Source organism: Poecilia reticulata, linkage group LG16, assembly GCF_000633615.1.
Source record: "Poecilia reticulata strain Guanapo linkage group LG16, Guppy_female_1.0+MT, whole genome shotgun sequence".
NCBI lineage: Eukaryota > Metazoa > Chordata > Actinopteri > Cyprinodontiformes > Poeciliidae > Poecilia > Poecilia reticulata.
In genome coordinates this window covers 19,825,106-19,846,010 of record NC_024346.1, presented here as the reverse complement: position 1 = coordinate 19,846,010, position 20,905 = coordinate 19,825,106, and the positions used below count along the sequence as shown (strand labels likewise).

Genomic DNA, 20,905 nt, shown 5'->3' with positions numbered 1-20,905 from the left:
CTTCGCCTAGTGCCTCTGAAACGGTTATAGAGGTCTGAGCTGCACCTCAGGAATCCAGAGATGCCTCCAATGATGCAACTGCAGCACAGTTAGAACTGCTGTAAAGTGTAGTTTCTCACTGCTATACATTGATATTTTCATCCATCAAATCTAGACACAATAAAGCCTTTGATTCACTGGGATTTCTCTGGGATTTCTCTGGGATTCAGTCCATTACTTTGGGATTTGTTTCATTTTTTACAGCTTATGTTTAGGGCTTTTATTATGGCAGATGTCAACACTTTATTTCTAGGTTCTGTGGAGGGCGAGTCCTAAGATAGCATCTAGAAAGGGTTGAAACAAACAGAAATCCACAAATTAAAGCCTAACTGTGAGGACGAACATCTCCAGTAGAAAAACTCCTACCGCGTGAGGTGTGTGTTATCAGAAGCTGTGAACAAGTCCAGACCATACTGTCAGCCCTTTCCTTTGGTTTATAACTGTAAAAAATGGTTTATTATATTCCCAAAGCACATTTTCTATGTTGTGTCCCTGAGGCATGTTTTCTGAACCTGTTGAAGGAATCTGATAATGAAGCTTTGTTGGTGCAGATCAGGTTAAAAATAATGAATTGTGTCATTTTGACCTTTGTGAACACCAAACGTGGGACTCTATGTTTTTAGATCTAATTAAATCTAGGAACAGCTTGAGTAAAAATTTTCACTTTGCTATGTTTTCCATTTGCCTGATTCCTTACTCTGTAGATATCATCAAATTTTAAGAATTACGTAGTTTTGTCAAGTAGAGGAGTTCAAGTACGTCGGTGTCTCTTTCACAAGTGGTTTTGTGATAAAGTGGTGGAAGGAAAGATGGTTTAAGGCTCTACAGTAAAACAGATGTTTGTTTTTAGCTGTGAAATGAACAAAAGACTGTTATGAAGCTTGTTGCAATCCCATAATCTGCGTTTCCTGTTTGTCAACTTGGATTTTGTCTTCATCTCCTAATTTCCCTCTGCCTGCTCTCTTCCCCAGCTGCCTGTGCTTGCCTCTGATTAGTCCCTCTGGTTCCCATGACACTGTCTTCTCTACCTCAGTGTATTTAAGCTGTCTGGTCTGTAATACTCTCTGCTGGTTCCTCCATCTATTTTCCCCTGAGCTGCATCCCGTTGCCTCTTCTTTTTTTCTCTGCCTGCCACAAGCTTTATAAGTTTTCTTATTTATCATTAAAATATGCACTCAATGTTCCTCTCTAGCTCCCGTCTGCATCTTAGTCCATCTTTAGACTATATGGCAGAAATCTTGAATGCAAGCAGCTGAAATGAGCTCTACCTACAGGATGGCTGAAGTGGAACTATAGGGGAAGGAGCCGCGTCATCCAGGTGAGCTTGGAGTAAAGCTGAAGGCATCTGGACAGGATCACTTCTGTAAACATCAAAGTTTATGGGCATTTCTTAACGGGAGGAGGCAGACAAGAAAGTTTTCTGAGGGTCTGCAAATCTCCCAACTGTATAGTGTCACTGGGAAGAGAGATGTCTGATGTTTTTCTACCAGGACCAGCTAGTGCTGCAGACTAATCTCTGATAAATGGAGGATAACGGATGGCAGGAGCTGCTCTGGTCCGGGTTGGTAGAATGAGGTAAAACATCCACCTGCAAAGCCTCCAGAGCATTCAGCTTTTAAGAGTGTGTTGTACAAGTCTCCCGTCCTGCTTCCAAAAAAAAGTTACATTTTTTATGTAATTTTTATGTAATGATGCTTTTCCTTTTCTTATGTTAGGTTTATTCAGAAAGTTCTCCAGGGCAGTTGGCTGCTTTCTGATAAGGTGATTTCACTTCATAACTAATTTATTTTATTTATTTATGAAGGTTGGGGACCTCTATAGAAATGCTTTGTGTGAAAAGTGAGGAAGTCAAAGGCTGCATGTTGGAAGGTTCCAAGGCTTTTTCCTTATAAGGTTTAGTAGTTTGATGGAGTTTCCGACTGAAGTACCTCATGTATTTGAGCTAGATAGATTTGAGTTTGTTGAGTTATTTCCATGAACAAAATCAATGTGAAATGTAGTATCAATAAAAGCAAGAACTGAATTTAGTTCATGTTATACCGCCAGAGTTGAATTTGTCTTCCTGTTTTCTGATTTACACCAAAGCAAAGAGTAATCAAACAACACTCTGTATTCATGTTTGACAGGGTGATGGAGATATGAGGTTAGGTCGAGGGCAAAATGTTCCTTGCCATCACTTCATCGACTTGTTTGGTTGTGAAATAAGAAGCTCCTCAATAAAATGTTAAAAAAAAAATCATCATATTCTTGGCAATGAGCTGGAAAGGTCAGGAGTGGAAAACCAGTCCAGAATAAAGCAATGAGTCTCTGATCTAAAGTGAAGATTGGGAGCTGGACTGTTACTTCAGGATTTGTAAGCCATCGTGTTGTTTTCTGATTAAGAACATGCATTTGTGGATGTGTTGGAGCGTCATAACTTGCTTTTTCTTTAGATATTACTGTTTTAATGTTGCAGAAAAATATGTTTTGTATCTTAAAATGAAGAAATTCAAGTAAATAAGAAACTTCTTATTTTGTAAATGTTAAATATAATCCAGTATTAACCCTACTTGCAGTTCCTTGAGTAAACTAAGGCTAATTTAACCAGAAAAGCTCAACTTACCTCCAGTAGGAACTTCTCCGCCTCAGAGGCCCTTCCAGCAGCAACGCACTGGAAAGTGGCATTTTGACCAGCGTTTACTTCCTCGTCTCCCAGCCTGGAGAAGTGTGGCGCCTTATCTAAAGAAAGAAAAAGAGAGAGAGAATCATCTTAACGTACTACATCATGAATCACAAATCCACCCCACTGTTGTCAAGGCTTTTCTTGATTTCTCAGGTACTTTGTCATTTTCTTGTTTTTCAAAACATTACAACGGGTTAGGTGTAAGTTTGAATTTGATTTAATAAATTGTCCCAATTTAGTTTTTCTTCTAGTCTTTCTCTGTGCATGATTCATATTCAATAACATTCACATTTTCTTTCTTTTAAAAGTGAAAGAAAATAAGAAACATTGGAATTTCTTTGATTGTTCTGCTTCGTAATAAAAAGCAGTTCACATTGTAATTTTTTTAGTAACATTCACAACAAGTAAATTGAAAAACGACCTCTTATAAAGCATAGTTTTTGTTACAGAGCATTAGAGTACAATGCAGTATGGTGAGTTTTAGAGGGTATCTATGCTCAGAAACAGACATCCGCTTTTGTAAACCTCCCCTGCAATCCATCCTCATTCATTTGTGGAAATTAGATGAGGGAGAACAAACAGATTGGTCCAAAAGAAGTGCGAACTGCAGTTTTGAGCACAAAAGACTCAGGTATCACTGCAGACACAATGGCTCCCAGTCAAGAGGAATATCAATTGCAACATCTCCACATAGCCAGCTGTACATTTGATGCCTCTGCACAACCTGAAGCTCCATTGTTCTGTTGAAGCCAAAATCTCCTTAGACCACAATGGAGCCTCCTTCACTCTTATGTGGAAAATGTCTCCAATGGGAGTTAGCGTCATACCAGTAACTTTAAAGCCATCAGGACTGTCCTGACAAAAACTTTTCTTGTCATGTTCTTCCATCTGTCAAAGGTACATGTTTGGTGCTTCCTTGCAAAGTTAAAAAGGGGAAAGTTGAAAGTTGTATTGAAGAAGAGAAGGTCTTTAAATGCATGTTTTGGATTTTGAAGTCCAGGTCTTGCCTTGTGGATGTTGGGCTGTAGTCAGCCTTAGTATGGATCTGAATCTGAGTTGAGAATCTGCCTGTGTGTTAATGGAGAGCTCATCACATCCTCTGGCTCAACACAGGTGAATTTGTTTTTTTATATATTTCACCATTTGCTTTTTTTGTTCCAAGACGCTCAGGATATTGTAAGAAATTTGAGAGAACAGTCTTCCTGTCTTTGCAGTCGGAGGGTGAAAGTGAATGCCTGACAGAAAATGACTCCTAGCCGGCACATGAAAACATGAGTATGTAACAGGAGAGCTTTCCATCTTTTGTTGTTGGTGTTTAAGGCTCTTTATGGTCTGGCACCATCCTATCTATGATACGTTTCACAAATCCGCACCCAAGAACCTTAAGGTCAAATAACCAAATGCTCCACACAACAACTAAATCAAAAAGTTGAGGTGATCTTAGCAGCTGCCTCTGGAACAACTAACCTCTATGTTAGATCTGCTCAGAACATTGATCACTTCTGAGCAAATCACAGAGCAAAAGTCAGACCTACTTCTGCTCTCTGACTTTTAAACCTAATACATATTTATAACTTGATTTTGTTCTCTAACCTTTCTTATGTTTGTAATGTATTTTATAATCTTACTATTTTTTTCTGTCGTCCTTGTTATAAAGTGCTAAATCAATAAAATTGACATTAAACTTTTGGGTACTAAGTGAAAAGTCTGTTTAAATTTTCAATAACGTTCCTACTCTATTTGTTTAGTTTCTTGCTCCTCTTTGTTCTCCTTAAGTTTTAAAGCCCTATTTATGATCCACCAGCACAAAATGTGAACAGTTGCTATTTCTTCTTGGGGAAGATTCGGGTTAGGAGAGCATTAGTTCTAAAAAAATAAAAAGGATTCGAAGCAAACATGTTTGAAAACGACTGCAGAGTGTCCGTTACTAAAATAACTTGCTAACAGACAGGATCGATCTCTATCGACGAGCATAATGTAGGTGTGAGTTTCCAAAGAAAAGCCACAGAGCGAGCATCAACCTTCCATGGATTGACTAATAACGTCCCAGTGTGCTGAGTGAAGCTGCCAATGAGTCAGCATGTGGGAGCGGCCCTCTCGTCCAACTTTGCAATTAACAATTAAAAGAGTGAGAAGCAACCCCCTGCTGCGCCAAAGTGCCGGGTAAATGCCGACCACGCTGCCAGCCATCCCCGAGAAAACTGTGTAGGACATGCCGACGTGCCACTCTAGATGATTGGCAGGTGGCGACGAGAGAGCAACTGTGAAGCAGAAGCATCGGGGAGAAGCAAATGTTTGGATCTCGCTCATCTCATGCTCGGATTTGCACAAAACTGCGTCTCTATCTCGCAGAGACGGAGATGAAAATTTCTTGATCTTGTTTCTGTACAGTAAGTTAGGGAAAGTGCTTGTATTTGTACCCCACATGTGGCCACCGTGTTCCCTTTGAGTAACTGCACCCCGTCCTCTCCGAATTATTTATGCCTGAGCATTAAACAGACAGTAAACAAACAGGGAGATGAGCACGAGTGGAAAAGACTACGCCCCCCAGTTGGCTGGAGCCTCGCTGTTGTACGGCTAAATGTGTCAGATCTTATCCTCAGGACTCTTTAGCATGATGAATATTTCATTGAACTGCAACACTAGTTTCAGAGTCAAAGACTGCGACTCAGGAGGATAAAACTGAAATGTCAACCGTGCTTTAACCAGAATTCTTAACATGGAGTTTTTGGGTTTTTTTCATAGATTTAGTCTATTTTTGACCATTTAACGCTTTCTGCTGCCTTCTGTCTCGTACTTCCCCCACACTCCTGGCTGCCAAGTGATGTCAGCTGGCCGAGCGCCACATCATAAGGCGCGCTCAGGTCTTGATGAGAGTCTTAATTATTTAATGGCCACAGTGGGAGCAGTGAGCGGATGCCATCTGTTGTGTCTGGGAGTAGCAGGGTGGCCTGCTGGGTGGTAAGTATACAGGAGGAGTGCGACCCAATCTCACAGCTGGTGTTGGCGTGGTTAAAAACACTGATCTGTAACACAGAGAGCCTGAAATGTCCAAATTCATCAGAATCACAACATTTCTCCTGTGACATTAGCAGGGAGTTGATCCCCGTCTGAGTCTGGAAGTGCCAAGTGTGCCGACAAGGCGCCTCGAGTTCAGAGCGTGGCTCTGTCCAGGTAAGTTCAGGTGTCTCAGTCACTCTGTTCTGCAAGAGGTCCTTAGGGGCCGAGGACACACCGAACTGCTACGCTCTCCTGCCACTACTGACACAAAAAGCCTTTTGGTGCAGGCAGTGAACAATCCTAGACTGCCTTCTCACAAAGTGTTAAGTCTGTGGTGGTTGGTGGGAAAAAAAGCCTTTTGAAAAAGAACTGCAGCTTCAGTAAGATTACAATCATTAAGTAAAGATAAGTGTTGACATTTTGTTTATTCGGGGTTTTCAAAACCAACTGTGCTTACAATATGTTTTGTCTTTGTAACATCTGTAGAATTCTAGTAACATATGTCATCTTTCAATAAATTAGAATAAACCTTATATGTATCTATTTAAAATAATGTTATACTCATTTTAAGGCTCAAAACTGGGAATTGTATTAGGAAAAACAAAAAATTCTCACAATTTAAGTGGCAGTGTTAATGGATTGTGCATAATGTAAATGTATTTTTCATATACATAATTACATTATTTTAGTTAGTTTACATAGAAGAGTCTTTCCACCTTTACACAATCAAAATTTTAAAAATCCTACATGTCATTTTTTTGGACAAATTGAATCTATTTTTCTTTTCTAACAAGGTTCAGCTCCACATATCCACAAATATGGCTTTCCTTTTAGAAAATAATCATTTAAGATGTCTGGAATAAAATTATCACCAGATGTCTACACTGTGGTTATTGCAAGTTATGATTTTATTGACAGTAAAAATGCACCAAGAAATTGGCAGGAAGAAGGTCGTTATTGGTATCTGGAGCTGAAAGCCTGACACACTTGACTGAGAAAAGAAATGCCGTTTATCCTTTGATGAACACCGTTTGAAATATCCAAAGCCTAATTAGGGACATAAAAATGTTTTAATAAACTTTTCAGATATCTGGTTTGAAGATCCGGTCAGAGCCCTGTGTGATAAACCCACTTGCCATAAAAGGTTATTCAGTCGTTACTCTTCGTTTAGCTCTAGTGATGTTTTGAGCTGCTTCGAAATATATGTTCACACATTTCTGCCTTACAATCACTTAATGCGGCTGGCACGCAGCACCTTGTGTAACTGTTGTGTGAAGTGGCACTTACAGCAGGGGTAGTTGAGCACCATGATGTCATCTAAGGCAATGTAACCTCGCCGCTCCCTGGAAACGGTTGCCTCAATCAGCACCTGCGAAAGCAAGCATAAGCGTACGATAACCAGCTCTGAATGAGCATGCACTTGTCAGTAACTCAGTGCTCTCACAGAGATGAAGTGCAGGAGTGATTTTCAACACTGAACGCTGTGTGTGTTATTATTTTTTTTTTTTTGTTGATCTTGTTCTCCCATCGGTGGCAGACACATTAATTAGAAACAAGCCCATTTCACATCTACTGACCCAAAACAAAAGCGGAGACAATGAGAGAAAAATAAGACACGTTACCGAAGGCTCAACACAGAGACGGATACGTTTTGTCTCTCTCCGCGGGGCCATGGGAAATAATTGCTTTATCACGAACCACACAATGTGGTGCCTGAGTCATGAGCGCCATCGTAGATTCAGGACACGGGCTGCTACGAAGCCATAACAGCAGATTATACAGCTTTCACAAGGCCACCGTACTCACGGGAGGACAAACCTCCTTTCTGTCCTGTGGAACAATAAGCGAGATGAGCACTGGGCTCTCATGAAACCTAATCAATATCAAATCACCATCCCCAATAATAGTGGGAGAGTTATGAGACACAGGGGTGATGCTTGTTTTCGGAGCACCAAGGACAGTCCTCCATCCATGTGTTTGATCATAGACCAGCATTGAGTTATTGTTTCTCATAATCCTGGGAGCAAACAATTACCACATGCTTCTCATCACCACGTCTTAGTTTTTACCTCCATTCCTTAAGCGCACTCACACACACACACGCACGCACACACACGCACACCCCCGCATACACACCCACACACACACACACTAAAACTACATGACCTGTAAACTATTAATGTTTATCTTGGTGTATTGGTGTTGGACTAAATTAGCAATTCTCAACGTAGGCGGTTTTTACAAAAGGGGGGCGCTGGGATGCCTTTGGGGAGCGTTTGGTCAAAGGTAAACTTTACACCTTAAATGCACAACAATGCCAGTTTAGACTTTGAGTAACTTGGTAAAACTGTATTGTGTAACATTAAACCATGGTTTGCTGCAACTGTATCGATGGCAGCTCTTCTTGTCTTCAGTGTTTGTTAGCTTCTGTTAGCTTCTTGGCGCAGCTCCGTTCTCACTGCTACTGGTAGCTAAAATTATGATACCCTCACTGTGTATCCCTCTGAAAATGGAAACCCATTTAAATAAAGAAATCCCTCCATGGGTGATACCACGATAGAGAGCGTTCATTTTATAGTGTTAACACCAGTGTGATAGAACAACCGTACCACAGCACTTTTAAATTTCAATTATCAGAATACTGAAATTGTTTCCGTATGTTTTAAAAGGTTTATGTCAGTCTGCCTTTTCCCTATCCTGCACCTTAGGGGCTTAAAAAAAAAAAGACGCGCACATTACGCAAAACTCTGAAACAGGAGAAGCGGGACATAAAACGGAGCGACGAACTAGATGTGAATTATGGCATAAAAACAGAGAATCCGACGCCGAACAGTGAAAAAAATCAACACATGATGTGAAACACATGACGATTAGGCGGCGCAGCAGGTGACGAGATTACTGATGATGACCGTCAATAAACGWTAAAATAAATGTAGCAACAGGAAAGAAACTAAAGTGGACATAGCAATAAACCAAGAGAGGATAAAACTAATCAAATAAAACTAAATGGAAATGAATGAATAACAAAATGCAAGAATAAATTAAGAAACTAAAGTAAATACAGAGGAATAAACTGGTTAGCCAAGACATTTCAAGCAATAATTAATACAGAGGACAGAATGACAAGAATAAACAGACACTATTTCCAGATAAAAGGTAAAATAATATTGTTGAAATGTCATGGGTTTGTTGAGACCACATCTAATACTGAGAATAAATATATCTTACAGACCATAACAGTAAAGAACTGATCWCTTATTTATGTTTTTAATTAGATTTGATATATTTATTTCTTCAATATTATTTTTCATGTCAGTGTTAATGTCATGAGGCTGATGACTCCATGACACTTTCAATTTGACTCATTAGGATTTGATTAAGAACCAGATTTGTTCTTCATAATTTCTGTCCAGTAAAACTATTAATCTATAAATCAATATAAAGGTCTATAAAAAGATATAATCCATGTTTCTGTCTCATACTTGTATAACATTAAAAGGATCTGGAACTTTTGTTTTTCCACTGAAAGCTCTGGTTTGCACAATAAATGCCATGTGGGTGAAATTTGATGGATGATACTCTGATGTCCCATTCTCCTGAAGGCAGCACAGAGCTGCACCACCAGAAACCGACAGAAACACTGAAGAGAAGAAGAGCTATGATTAATGTAGTTACAGTTCTATCCATGTTTTAATGTTGCAGAGCTCAGTCGTTTGGAAATAGATCAAAGTGGGCGCTGGCCCAAAAAAGGTTGAGAAACACTGGACTAGATCCTTCACACATTATAAGAGCATTATTACTTTTTGAGAGATGTTTCTTTTTAGTGCATACAGTTAGAAAATCAGACAATAAATAAAATTAGACACGGTAAGGTGGCTTTCCAAAAGTATTACGTTCTGCTGAGACCATTTTTCAAAATGTAGATGTTATTTCCAGGGTGTGAAAGATAACATTCTTATAACAATAAGGATGTTATCTTTAACACTTAGTGTTTTGCATATGTCAGATTTTAAGCAGGATGCCTTAAGGTTGTCCTCCAATAATTGCTATATTCTGCTACTTTGCCATAAAGCCCAAGACTTTAAAGAACAGCTGCATAGCTCATATTGAAATCATGTAAATCACAGGTGAACTTAAGTTTTTTTGGGGGGGCTTTTCCAGACAGTTGATATTTGGGGGGATGTCACATTATAGATGATAAAAACATCCACAAATTTTTTGCCCTTTTTGCCAGTATGATGATTGTGTTTCTGTAGCATTAGCACAATCTTGTGATCTTTGTTTCCCCCAACAATTAACTGATAAACTGCAGGTAAAGAAAAACATTTCTTCTCCATCATTATAATCCTCACTGGAGGGACACAAAAACGTCATCTAGACCTCTGGCCTGCTGTCCAACCGTCTACAGTCAGCAGCACAGACTCAGTCCACCTTGCTGGACTTAAAAAAAGGATGAAACAGATTATTCTGACAACAAACCCGGTTGTCTGTGACCCCTGAAAAACCTTTCACAGAAATATCCTGGGGGGAAGTGAGGAGATTGGGGTCAGCCAAAAAAACCATCTGGGCAGAATCGGCCAGAAACGGGATGTTCAGGGCTAACGGAGGAAGAGGAGAGGTGAGCGGGAACGCAGAAGGGAAGGTCCCGACAGGTGGGTCTCCTGCGGTTGGACCGAGACCCTGCCTTGCCCTGGCTGCTCTTCTCAGAGAGGAAAAACTGAGGCTAATCTTCTTCTGCCAGAGTCAATTTTTCTGTTTGTTCCTAAGAAAAGGCGAGAAGCTGAGCTGGAAGCAGCTGCCCCCGCTTTAAAAAAAAAAAAAATGGAGCCATTTTAACATTTCCTGCTTTTTCGTTGCCACTTCCACCCTTTCCTACACCTCTCAGGCTGCCGATTCTCTACAAAGCCTGTGGCGCATCAGCTTCTTAGTTCAGGATTAATTTCTTGCATTGTCAAATGTTTTTTATTTTGTAGCCAATTTCCCTCCACCCCCTTCCTCCTATTTCTCTGTCTAACATACCATGGCTTCAACAACAAAAAATAATAATAGGAGTAATGACTAAAACCCAACTTACTTCAGTGTATTGACCTAAATTAGCTGGGTAAATATGCACGGCCGTGCCATTAGGCCAACATCAAAATTAGCCAGAAACACTGATTAGGCGTAATGGTATACAAGCAAGAAAAAAAAGAACATCTTTTAGACTCTAATTGAAGCTGTTATTACTCTCTGCTGAGCTGAATTGCTGTGCAGATTGATTACTGGTTAATCCCTAATTTTTTTAGCCATTAGGAAAGAAACTTATTAGCAGGGAGACGTTTAGAGCATTTGTTTCAATAATAAACTTCAGAGATTTTTATTGAAATCCACTTCCCCAATAAGACGTTGCATATTCTAACAAGCTGTTACTTTTCTTCCGCTAGGAGTGAAAGCCTGGAAACCGTCCTCTGGAGATAAAGAAAAAAAACAAAAAAACAAAAGCGGAACATCAAGTGATTTACAGCAGATATAAAATGCACATTACCAGAACATATTACATTACCCCGTTATATTGTTCTTTAGAGACAATGGTAATGTCTACAGATAAAGAAAAGATTTATTTCGGCCTGTATGTCAGCTTCTACCTTCCTCCATTAGACACGCAAGGCTTTCACTCACCTTTTGAGCTACAGATTAGATTTCTCTAAAAAAAATCTTTAAAAGTTCACAGAGAAATGCTCCTGTGCCAAGCTAAATCTGCCCGGGTGGAAATGCCAGAGGATAACGGCTAAGTGTGAGACAACAGTGCAAGTGTCGGAAATCTCAACGCGATCTTTCTTGGTACGCATGGGCTCAGCTTGGAGGGCTCTCAGCAGGCTGCCGTGAAGGAGAAGAAGCAGAGATGGGCTCTGATAACGGCAAAGCATAACAGCTTCTAAAATACAGGAGTGTTTATCCACCTCCTGTCTGACAGCCGTTTGTTTTCTAGAGAAATAATAGACGGATAATGCCTTGAGGAGTTGAAACATACAGCTTATATAAAGGGTACCAATATCTATTTTTCACCTGTTTTGTAAAAAGTCTGGTGTAATTCGACTGAATGAAAAAGCTGTTCTTGGATATATACAGGAAGAAAATGAATAATTTGCTGAAACAAGTTGTGCGTTTCAGAATTCAGTCTTCACGAGCAGGAATCTATCGGCAGGCAACATATTGACTTGACAATATTTGCCGACTTTCCCTTGCAAACGTTCTCCGGATTTATCAGGGTGGAAGGAAATCCTGTCCGATAGCCTCTTCAGCAAACCCTACAGGGTTTTCTATCAAATTTAGCTCAAGACTGACAAGGCCATCCCAAAACTTTGAATTTTCATCTGGTGAGGCTATTTTCCTCTTCCTTTGGATGTACAGTATGTTATTCAGCCTGTAGCAGACACAAAATAAGATGCTGTTTTCAACTGTTTACTATTTTATTCACCTTGACAAAAAAAAGACATATTTCTACTCAAAGAAAAACGATCTCGGACCATTATGTTCACCACAGTGTCTCACTGTTAGCACTCTCTTCTTCTGTTGTGCTGCAGTGTTGTGTTTTTTTGTGTCAAGCATCTCTTTAGGAATTTTGTTCCAAAAGTTCAAGTTTGGTTTTATCACCTTTAGCAAATTCACTCACAAGGTCTTAGGAGATTTTAGCTTTGCACAGAATACCAGATTTTTTTGGAAGATGGGGCCTCGGAAACTTATTCCTTAGTCCAAACATGTAGTGAACACAGGAGTCATATGAGGATTGCAACTGGTAGTAAGAGAAAAAGCATGCAACTCTATCTCAGCTTCTGTTGGCTCCTTCACTAAGCAGTTACCAATTTGTCTTTTTGTCAGTGAAGAAGAAAAGATCGACTTTTGTAAAGTCACTGTTGTCCCACATTTTCTCCAATTACCAATAACTCAAATCCTTCTGGGATCCCTATATCTCTACTATATACCTACTATCAGGTAGTGATGTAATCATAACAGTGTGCAAACTTCCGTAAATAAGATGTCTTAGCTTTTCCAAGTGCAACATTTTCCATGTGACACTCTATAGATGGAAAAAGTTTGAGAATGATTTGTGTTGTTTCTGCATCTCAGCAGGAGTGTGTGGACTTTTCATCACGCTTTAAACCTCTCCCTGTGCTTACTTCAGGTCTGGCTTAAGAGACTATTTCATTTTTGGGGGGAGAACAAGAAGAGGATAGTAAAAAAAAGGCCCATCTCTCAGAGCAGTTTGAGAGAAATTGGGCAGAATTCACAAAAAGTCATTTGTTCCACGTAAAATATCATTCTTGTGGTCAGGTGAAGCTGATTTGAGTTCTGAGGGAGTGAAGCTCCAATGGACGTCTTCAACTCGTTTTATACTTTTGGACTCTTTTGTTGGAGTCTGTATCCTTTTGGCAGATGGGAAACTGTGAATATGGGTTTGAAGCTACAGGCCCTACAATCACTCACAACTGCGAAACTGTAAATTACAAAAGTGACAAAAAAAACTCATGATTTTGCCACAATGGATTGCTTTGAGGAAGATTCTTGAGTTCTGTCTTCGTTGTTTGTGCTTTTAAAAAAACATACACACGCACACACACACACACCTCCTGTTATTACTGAGTGACCTGCTCCAGCTGGACAATAATCCCTGGCTGTCACAAATTTAAAAAGACTGCAGAAGACTAGCTTGAATACCACAGTAAGGAGCCAAGGGAGTTAAACTTGGCTTCTAAAACTCACATATTACAGTTTTCCATATAATTTAAAAGCCTCCTCTGATGGTAAGCCTGAGCTGGAGGTGAAGCAGCACATCCAGTTAAAGACAACTGCAATCCTGGTCATTTTTTCTGGATGAAATAAAAGTCTCCCTTTTACTGCTTTCACAAATAAAGGAAAATGGCTGTAAATTACAAACTATCAATTAAAGAATCTGCAATTAGTGTAGATGTTTCAGGTTTGACAAGTCAATAAATTACATATTCTTTACTTTTCGTGCCAAGACTGCTGGTGACTCTTGCCATCTAAAATATTTCCAAAACAGCTTCATTTGTCACCTTTGAAAGCAAGGTGGAGAGCAGAAACTGAAATGTGCTTCGCATTAGGCAACTAAGCTTAGAGTAACAGTCGCCATGAAATGAGCGGCGGAGCTGAAAGCAAGAATGAATAAAATAGAGAGTAAAAAAGCAGGCTTTTGGAAGTCAGAAAAGACGAAAAGCTGAGAAGTTTCTGACATTTGAAATAAGAGATGAATAAGTAAAAGGAAAAGTGCGAGTCAGAGAAGAGGTGAGGGAGGGGCGGTCTGTGGCTCGATTCGGCCGTCTAGGAGGGCTGGATAACATCTTTAATATTTGATAACAGGGTTCTCCAGGTATTGCAAGCACTTCTACCAATAAGACGCAGCGAGAAATACGGCAGTGTACACGGATCTCACAGGACATCTTCTGCCGAGGCGCCTCAAGGTGATCTCGCATTCCAACCTGAAAATCCACTGAATTTTCTGGTGTCGGCGACGAGCGATGCATGTGAATCCGGCACAAGCATGTGAGCTTAATTAAGCTTATTATTAAAAGAGAAAGAATTATTTCAAATAACAGCGAGGTATATTGTATGAAAAAACAAAAATCTGCAAAGTCCTGTTTTTAAGTGATAACATCTCAAAGCACCCATGCTGAAAGTAATCAGGTAGATAGTTTTTCAAACCAGCAGGTGGGTGAACGAATCAGATTTGGATGATATTTCTGATTTATTTTCAGCATCTAATCCTCTTAGTTTTGGTGATTATCAGAGCATTTTGCCGACTCTTTTTAATTACATTTCACAATGACATTTTGGAGACATAAACAGCGACTGTGAACGCCGTAAACAGTATTTCATTAAAACAAAAATCTTAAAACAAGACTCTGCGAGCATCACTTCCGTTCGTATCTCTGCAGTGCAAACGGCTACACTGACATTTTGTATCCAGGTGCTGCAGGCAGGAATCTGTGTGCAGTAACACACCCTGAGACTAACACACAGGCAAAAAAACTTTGATTAAAAGACCGACTTTGTTAAGGGATGTTTGTTCTTCTAGAGTTATTTTACCCCGGTGGAAATAAGAAGAACTGGGTGTTTTTTGGCAGTGGCTTTGTTCCTGCTGCTCCTCGGTCGGTGTGGTTGTCCTGCCAACAGCGCGCCGTTAAGTGACTGATGATGGCAAGTTTCTGATCTGGATTTAGTTTGGGTGTATAAAAGAAAAGAGAACTGATTAGAAAACCACACAACACTTTTTAGATTTTAAAATATGAAAGCAAAGTTTAATTTTCCTTTTAGTTATGATTAACTGTGTGTTTGTTAAATAACATGCCCCCATGGCCTCCAGAGTGATTTAGGATAGAGAAGTTATATATATAAATTACGAACAGTCAAGAGTCAAATGTTAATCATCTGAATCATGTCAAACAGGACTTTTTTTTCTCCATAAATACTACGCTTATCATTATTTCACCATAAAATCTTTCTAGAAATGAGAAGACCTGGGATTAAAACCTCCATTGTGTTGGAAATTACATTGATTTTGATCACTGTGTCTGTCTTGGTGGTATTGCGAGGGAGAGGTATAAACATTACATTCATTTTTATTGTTTTAAATAGAAAAATATGTTGTCATTTACACATTTTTAAGAAACAAACAGGCTGTTGAATCAGATTACATTTCTATTCAAAGGTTCGAGTGTTTTGTTAGAGCAGCTGTATTTGTCGTGAAGATCTTATACGTTTTAATCGTCTGATGTATTTTTTATCCAGCAGCCACTCCAGTGGATGTGCGTATTATTTTATATGTTAAACTATCCCAAAGTATCTGAATAAAATACATCGGAGCCTGTAACGTGCAAAAGATTGAGGTGCGTGCTGGCTCAAATAATTCAATCAGTATTTGAAGTTACAATAAACTCTTTGAAGGAATTGTGGAGCAAAGCGGGCTTTAAGATGTCTGTTGTCCTTTTGATGTTTTGACTCCGTTTCGTTCTCCTGCTAACGCGAGGGGATGGCCGGCGCTAAAGAAAACACCCAGCCTTTAACATCCTCATTCTCTTTCATCTGTTTTGTCTGTGTAAAAGGAGAGCAGTGGCGTGTTGCAAGATGAAACTCACTGTCATTCCACAGTGATGAGGTCTTTTGACTGCTGAGGGATTAGCAATGTAAGCCACGGCATCCGTGCCTTTTGAGGGGGCAGATTGTTTTGCTCCCTTTTGTGCTCAAAAGCAGTATGAGGTCAACCGAGCGAACGTGACACGTAAGAGAAGTGGAGGGAGAAAGAAAAAAATAAATAAATCAAATCTACAGCTTTAATTCTTCGCGGCACATTAGGATGCATTTGCTCTAACGCTGCCAATTCTTTGTAATCAAATCCCCAATATTAGCAAATTTAATCCAATCAATTTGAGCAGTATGTTTTCCTCAACATGAGATAAAAGCCAGGCTATTTGTCTTTTAAGCTGCTCTATTAAAAGGTTGTACAGTCAATACTCATTTATTGGGTAGTCGTCTTCTCCTGTTCAGTTTGTTTCCTCCTCCTCCTCCTCCTCCTCCTCCTCATTTTAACCCTCCTTCTACTCTGAGCTGCATCTCATTGGATGTCACTGCATCATTCTGACTCACTTAAAGCACCAAACTATTCATTCCTCTTGAACTATTTTTATGTTTACAATAAATAAAAATAAACCCCACTGTATTTTATTGGGGTTCTGTTGCATTGCATAAACATTTCTGTAAATAAAATCTCTGAAAAGTTTGGAAAGCATTGGCATGCTACCTCTTTTACTCTGATACCCCCGATTGGTCATCTAGGAAATAAAGTCTCTAAAGAAGTCACTTATACTGAATACAGTATAAGTAGAGCTGTTCTGTAAAGGCCTAAGAAATGTATCTAGTGCATTAGTGAAGGGAAAGCATTATGAGGACAAACAAAGAGTGAAGGTTTGTCACAAACCGTAGCTGGACATGTTGTGACATGACAAAATTTGAAAGGTTCAAGCCCAGTGAACATTGTTGTAAACCACTTTGTCAGCCCTAACCATTAACTGTGACGCTTTCAGATACATAAATTCACAGAGAACATGAAAGAAATGATAAAGGAAACAAATGTGTTTAAAAGCCATTTTCAAACACAAGAGGACTGAAGAAGAAAAGAAACTGCATTTAAGAAGTATTTTTGTTGTATTTATGACAAATCTGCTTCAGTGTTAAGACAGAGAGAAGTAGTGCGTAATGAGAATCAGCGAGTCGCTTTTTAGAGAGATCACACACAGCAGAGAATCACTCTGGGGAGACAAGCAACCATTTTCAGCTTTCGTCGTTCAATGTTCAGCATAAATGTAACTCATGTTTAATATATCTATTAAGGGAACTGTAAAAATAATGGTTTGCACTAAAATACAAAAAAAAAAAAGAAAGAACCTGGCAGAGAGCATCTCATCATCTGGTTTATCATTACACTTGATTTTCCTTCACATTTACTCAACAGATTTAGCTTCTGATTATATTTAGGATGATTTTACATGACATACCATTTCCCATAACAAACTTTAAAACACAATGCAATAAGTAAACACATTCCAAACATTTTCACTGCCTCAAAAAGGCATTTTTTTCGTTACCTGTGCTAGGACATTTAAGTTTGGTCATACACAGGTTTAGTTTCATGTCATCGAAACTATCAGTACCTCTGGCTGCATGGAGCATAAAGCAACGCAGTGCTGTGCCTTCCCAACTCATTTCTGCACACTGCTGGTCAGCTGCCTTGACACAAAAAAATTAAACGTTTGGTGAAAAGTAACAAGTTAAGTCTGAAAAACAGCTACATATGGGCTGGATCTTGAGGAAGATAATATTGCAAAAAGTTGCATTGATCTGCAACAAGAGTCACATTTTGTGGAGACTAATAATAATTTTATATTAAAGCCCAATGTATCAAAATAATAAATATAGGCCTGTTTTATATAGCAGGAATAAAAATAATTGTTGCTTTTGTGATTTATATAGACGTCATACGTTTCTACATTTCTGTTTGTTTGTTTTTATATAAATTCATAGTTCAGCTTTCAAACAAAGTGTGTAAATTTTATCTATTTATATTATCTGAATTTGCCTTGTATCAATTTCAGTTAACATTTCATAAACCAAAATAGGAATATTAAGTGAAAAACAAAGTGGGGGAAAATAAATTACTAACATCAAAACAAGTTAATGCTCCAATCAACTTTTCTTTTTCTTGTCAAATAATCCTTTCCTGATAGCTAAATCAGGAGTTCAAACCATCTCTACCTCCAGAAACTGTAACTGTAACTGTAAAATGCAGCCAAAAATACGTCAGTAATAATAATATATTAGTCATATATAATAACTCTCCGTGTCAGTCAGAGAGGCCAAACCAGTCCACAGCAACATTATGCAGCCAATAACTTACAGGATTCTGTTTCAGTAAGATTTTTTGAGCTGAACTTTTTTCTCAGCGCTCCATCAGATGACATTGTTTGATAAGTATACCTGTTTGGTTGGAAAAGCTGGGGAAGGTTCAGGGAAGTAAACACACGGGAAAGGTGATGTTACATCATAGTGTCAGAGTACAGTTAACCTGCCCCTACATGTTTATCTCTGCCAACAACCTTACATCATGTTTCATTGGCAGTTCGTTGGAAGTGTGAAATTCTTGTTTGCTTTATCTTTTTATCTTTTAGTTTTCTTCTTTGTTTTGCAAAATGCTCCACAGGGTGTCCAATGAGGAGTTTCATCTAGAGGGTAACATGTTTTTGGATGTTTTATCAATATGCTATTAAAATGAGTTATGATTATTACATTATCCCTCAGCCCATTTTTATCCCTCAGAACATCACAAACAACCAAGTGTTTGTTGATGCAAATGTATTTCCAGCATGCCATGCCCTTCAACTTATTTGCAATTTTTTAGCAACTAATATGGACAGATTAATGAATAACTTCCCTGTTAATTTTAACATAATTCCTGCAATTAATACTTTTCCACAAATCCCTTTTGCTTAGAAGAAAGCAAAAGGGATTCAGATGTCATTCCACTTTGTCTCAGTAGATCGTCCAGCCGTTCATATGCTCCCTTATCTTCAGGTCATACCAGCGGTCTTTGAAACAGCAAAAGGCCAATAGCATCACAGATCTTTGACCATACTCCACAGTGGGCGTAATGTGTTTAGCTTCACAACAAGCTCTTCAGGAGTATTTGTTGCCAAAATGCTACATCTTAGTCTTATCTCTGTAAAGCACAGTTTCATCACACTTAGCAAAAATCTGTATGTTTACATTTCTGACTGTACAGAAAAGACTTTTTCCTGAATTGCCTCCTAAACAACTGGTTGGTATGTAGATAGGCCCTAAAGGTTCCTATGACAGCTTGTTGACCCCAACATGCTGATCTCTGCTGCAGTACTCTAACATAACACTGTTCTTCGTAAAGCCTTCTTTTCAAAGTTGCAGTTGTTTTAAGTTTTATAATCATTGCTTTATAAACTTTTAGAATGGAGAAGAATACCAGAGAAGAATTTTTTTTTGTATCAATCTCCTGCCTGTCACATTCTCTAGTCTCCCACCGTTTTGAAAACTGGCTAAAAAAAACACCTCAGAGTTTATGTCCAAGTGAGATATGAACTAATGGACTGCTAATGAACAGTTCCTGTACATTTTGATACAAATATTGAATGCTTTACTGAAATAAATAATTGTAGAATTGTTAGAGTATTTGTGCCACTGGTGATTTTGTGAAAATTGTTTGGTAATGTGAGATCTTTGCTTCAGTGAAAAGGTGTATTCAAACTGAAGTCTAGATTTTTCTAAGTTTTTTCAGTGTGTGTTTATGCTGCTGCTGCAAAAAGTAATTGTTTCAAGCTTTTTTTTTTTTTTTTTACACATTGTTACCACATGTGTGGAGAGTGCTGTATAAAACTTACCAGTGTCACCAAGACTTGTTACAATTAGACAGAGGCAAGATGCTCTAAATATAATGCTGCTTAATGGTGAGACTCAAAAATATTTAATCGAGTTAATTACAGGGTTCGTAATTAATTAATCGCAAATTAAAAATATAAGCAACAAATCACAATCTTTTTGCTGCTAAATTATTTAATAAATACATAAATGAGTTCAACAACAAATACATTGTTTTTAATCTGTTATGTTGGTTATTTAACCAAAGGACTGGAGCTAAGCTCTATTACATCCATTCAACTTTCAAGTTTTTCCAGGATCCCCTGATTATTCATGGAACTTCTTTAAATAAAATTATTTTTTAGAAATATGGGTTATGGATGCTGACATTAGCATTGAGAATGTCTGTGTTGCACTGAGATGTCTTTTTAGGCTTGAATAGCTTCGGCGATTAGCCAACTCCTTTTTGCACAACTTGCACACAACAACAGCCTTGTCCAGCATCCTATCAAATTGTTTTTCCATCCATCCATCCATCCATTTTCTTCCGCTTATCCGGGGTCGGGTCGCGGGGGCAGCAGCTTCAGAAGGGAGGCCCAGACTTCCCTCTGCCCAGCCACTTCTTCCAGCTCCTCCGGGGGAATCCCAAGGCGTTCCCAGGCCAGCCGAGAGACGTAATCCCTCCAGCGTGTCCTGGGTCTTCCCCGAGGCCTCCTCCCGGTGGGACGTGCCCGGAACACCTCACCAGGGAGGCGTCCAGGAGGCATCCTTACCAGATGCCCGAGCCACCTCAACTGGGTCCTCTCGACGTGGAGGAGCAGCGGCTCTACTCTGAGTCCCTCCCGGATGACCGAGCTTCTCACCCTATCTCTAAGGGAGAGCCCAGCCACCCTGCGGAGGCTGGGCTCCGCAGGCCGCTTGTATTACAAGCTTGTATTACAAGCGGCCGAAATGGGTCAAATTGTTTTTATGAAACAAAAATCTCCATTAGAAACGGGTTTGTTATGCATCGCTGTTGTTTGCAGATGTCACTTCTGCATCAAAATTACGGGCATACCAGAAACATGTTAATAGGTTCTAGCCAGAATCTTTGAATGTAAAAAAAAAATACAATGAAATTAATTGAGTTAAACTTTTAATGCATTAAAACCTGCATAAATATTTTAATTTAAATTAACATGTTACGAGTCCACGAAAAGTTTTTTTTCCTATTAAGACTTAGACATCCTTAAGGGAGAGTCAAGTCCTGTGCTGTTTACTGCACTTAAC

At 39.1% G+C, this 20,905-nt stretch overlaps 1 protein-coding gene across 4 annotated transcripts in view; it reads right to left on the bottom strand.

Annotated features, from left to right (window-relative positions):
* ptprub (protein tyrosine phosphatase receptor type Ub) overlaps positions 1–20,905 on the bottom strand; it is a 228,644-nt gene that overhangs the window by 89,553 nt on the left and 118,186 nt on the right. For all 4 annotated transcript variants that reach the window (XM_008432338.2, XM_008432339.2, XM_008432340.2 and 1 more), the window contains exons 4-5: positions 6,989–7,070; positions 2,642–2,757 (exon numbers count right to left, since the gene is read on the bottom strand). In XM_008432338.2, the coding sequence (XP_008430560.1) occupies positions 2,642–2,757; positions 6,989–7,070 (198 nt within the window). The remainder of the gene's footprint in view (positions 1–2,641; positions 2,758–6,988; positions 7,071–20,905) is intronic.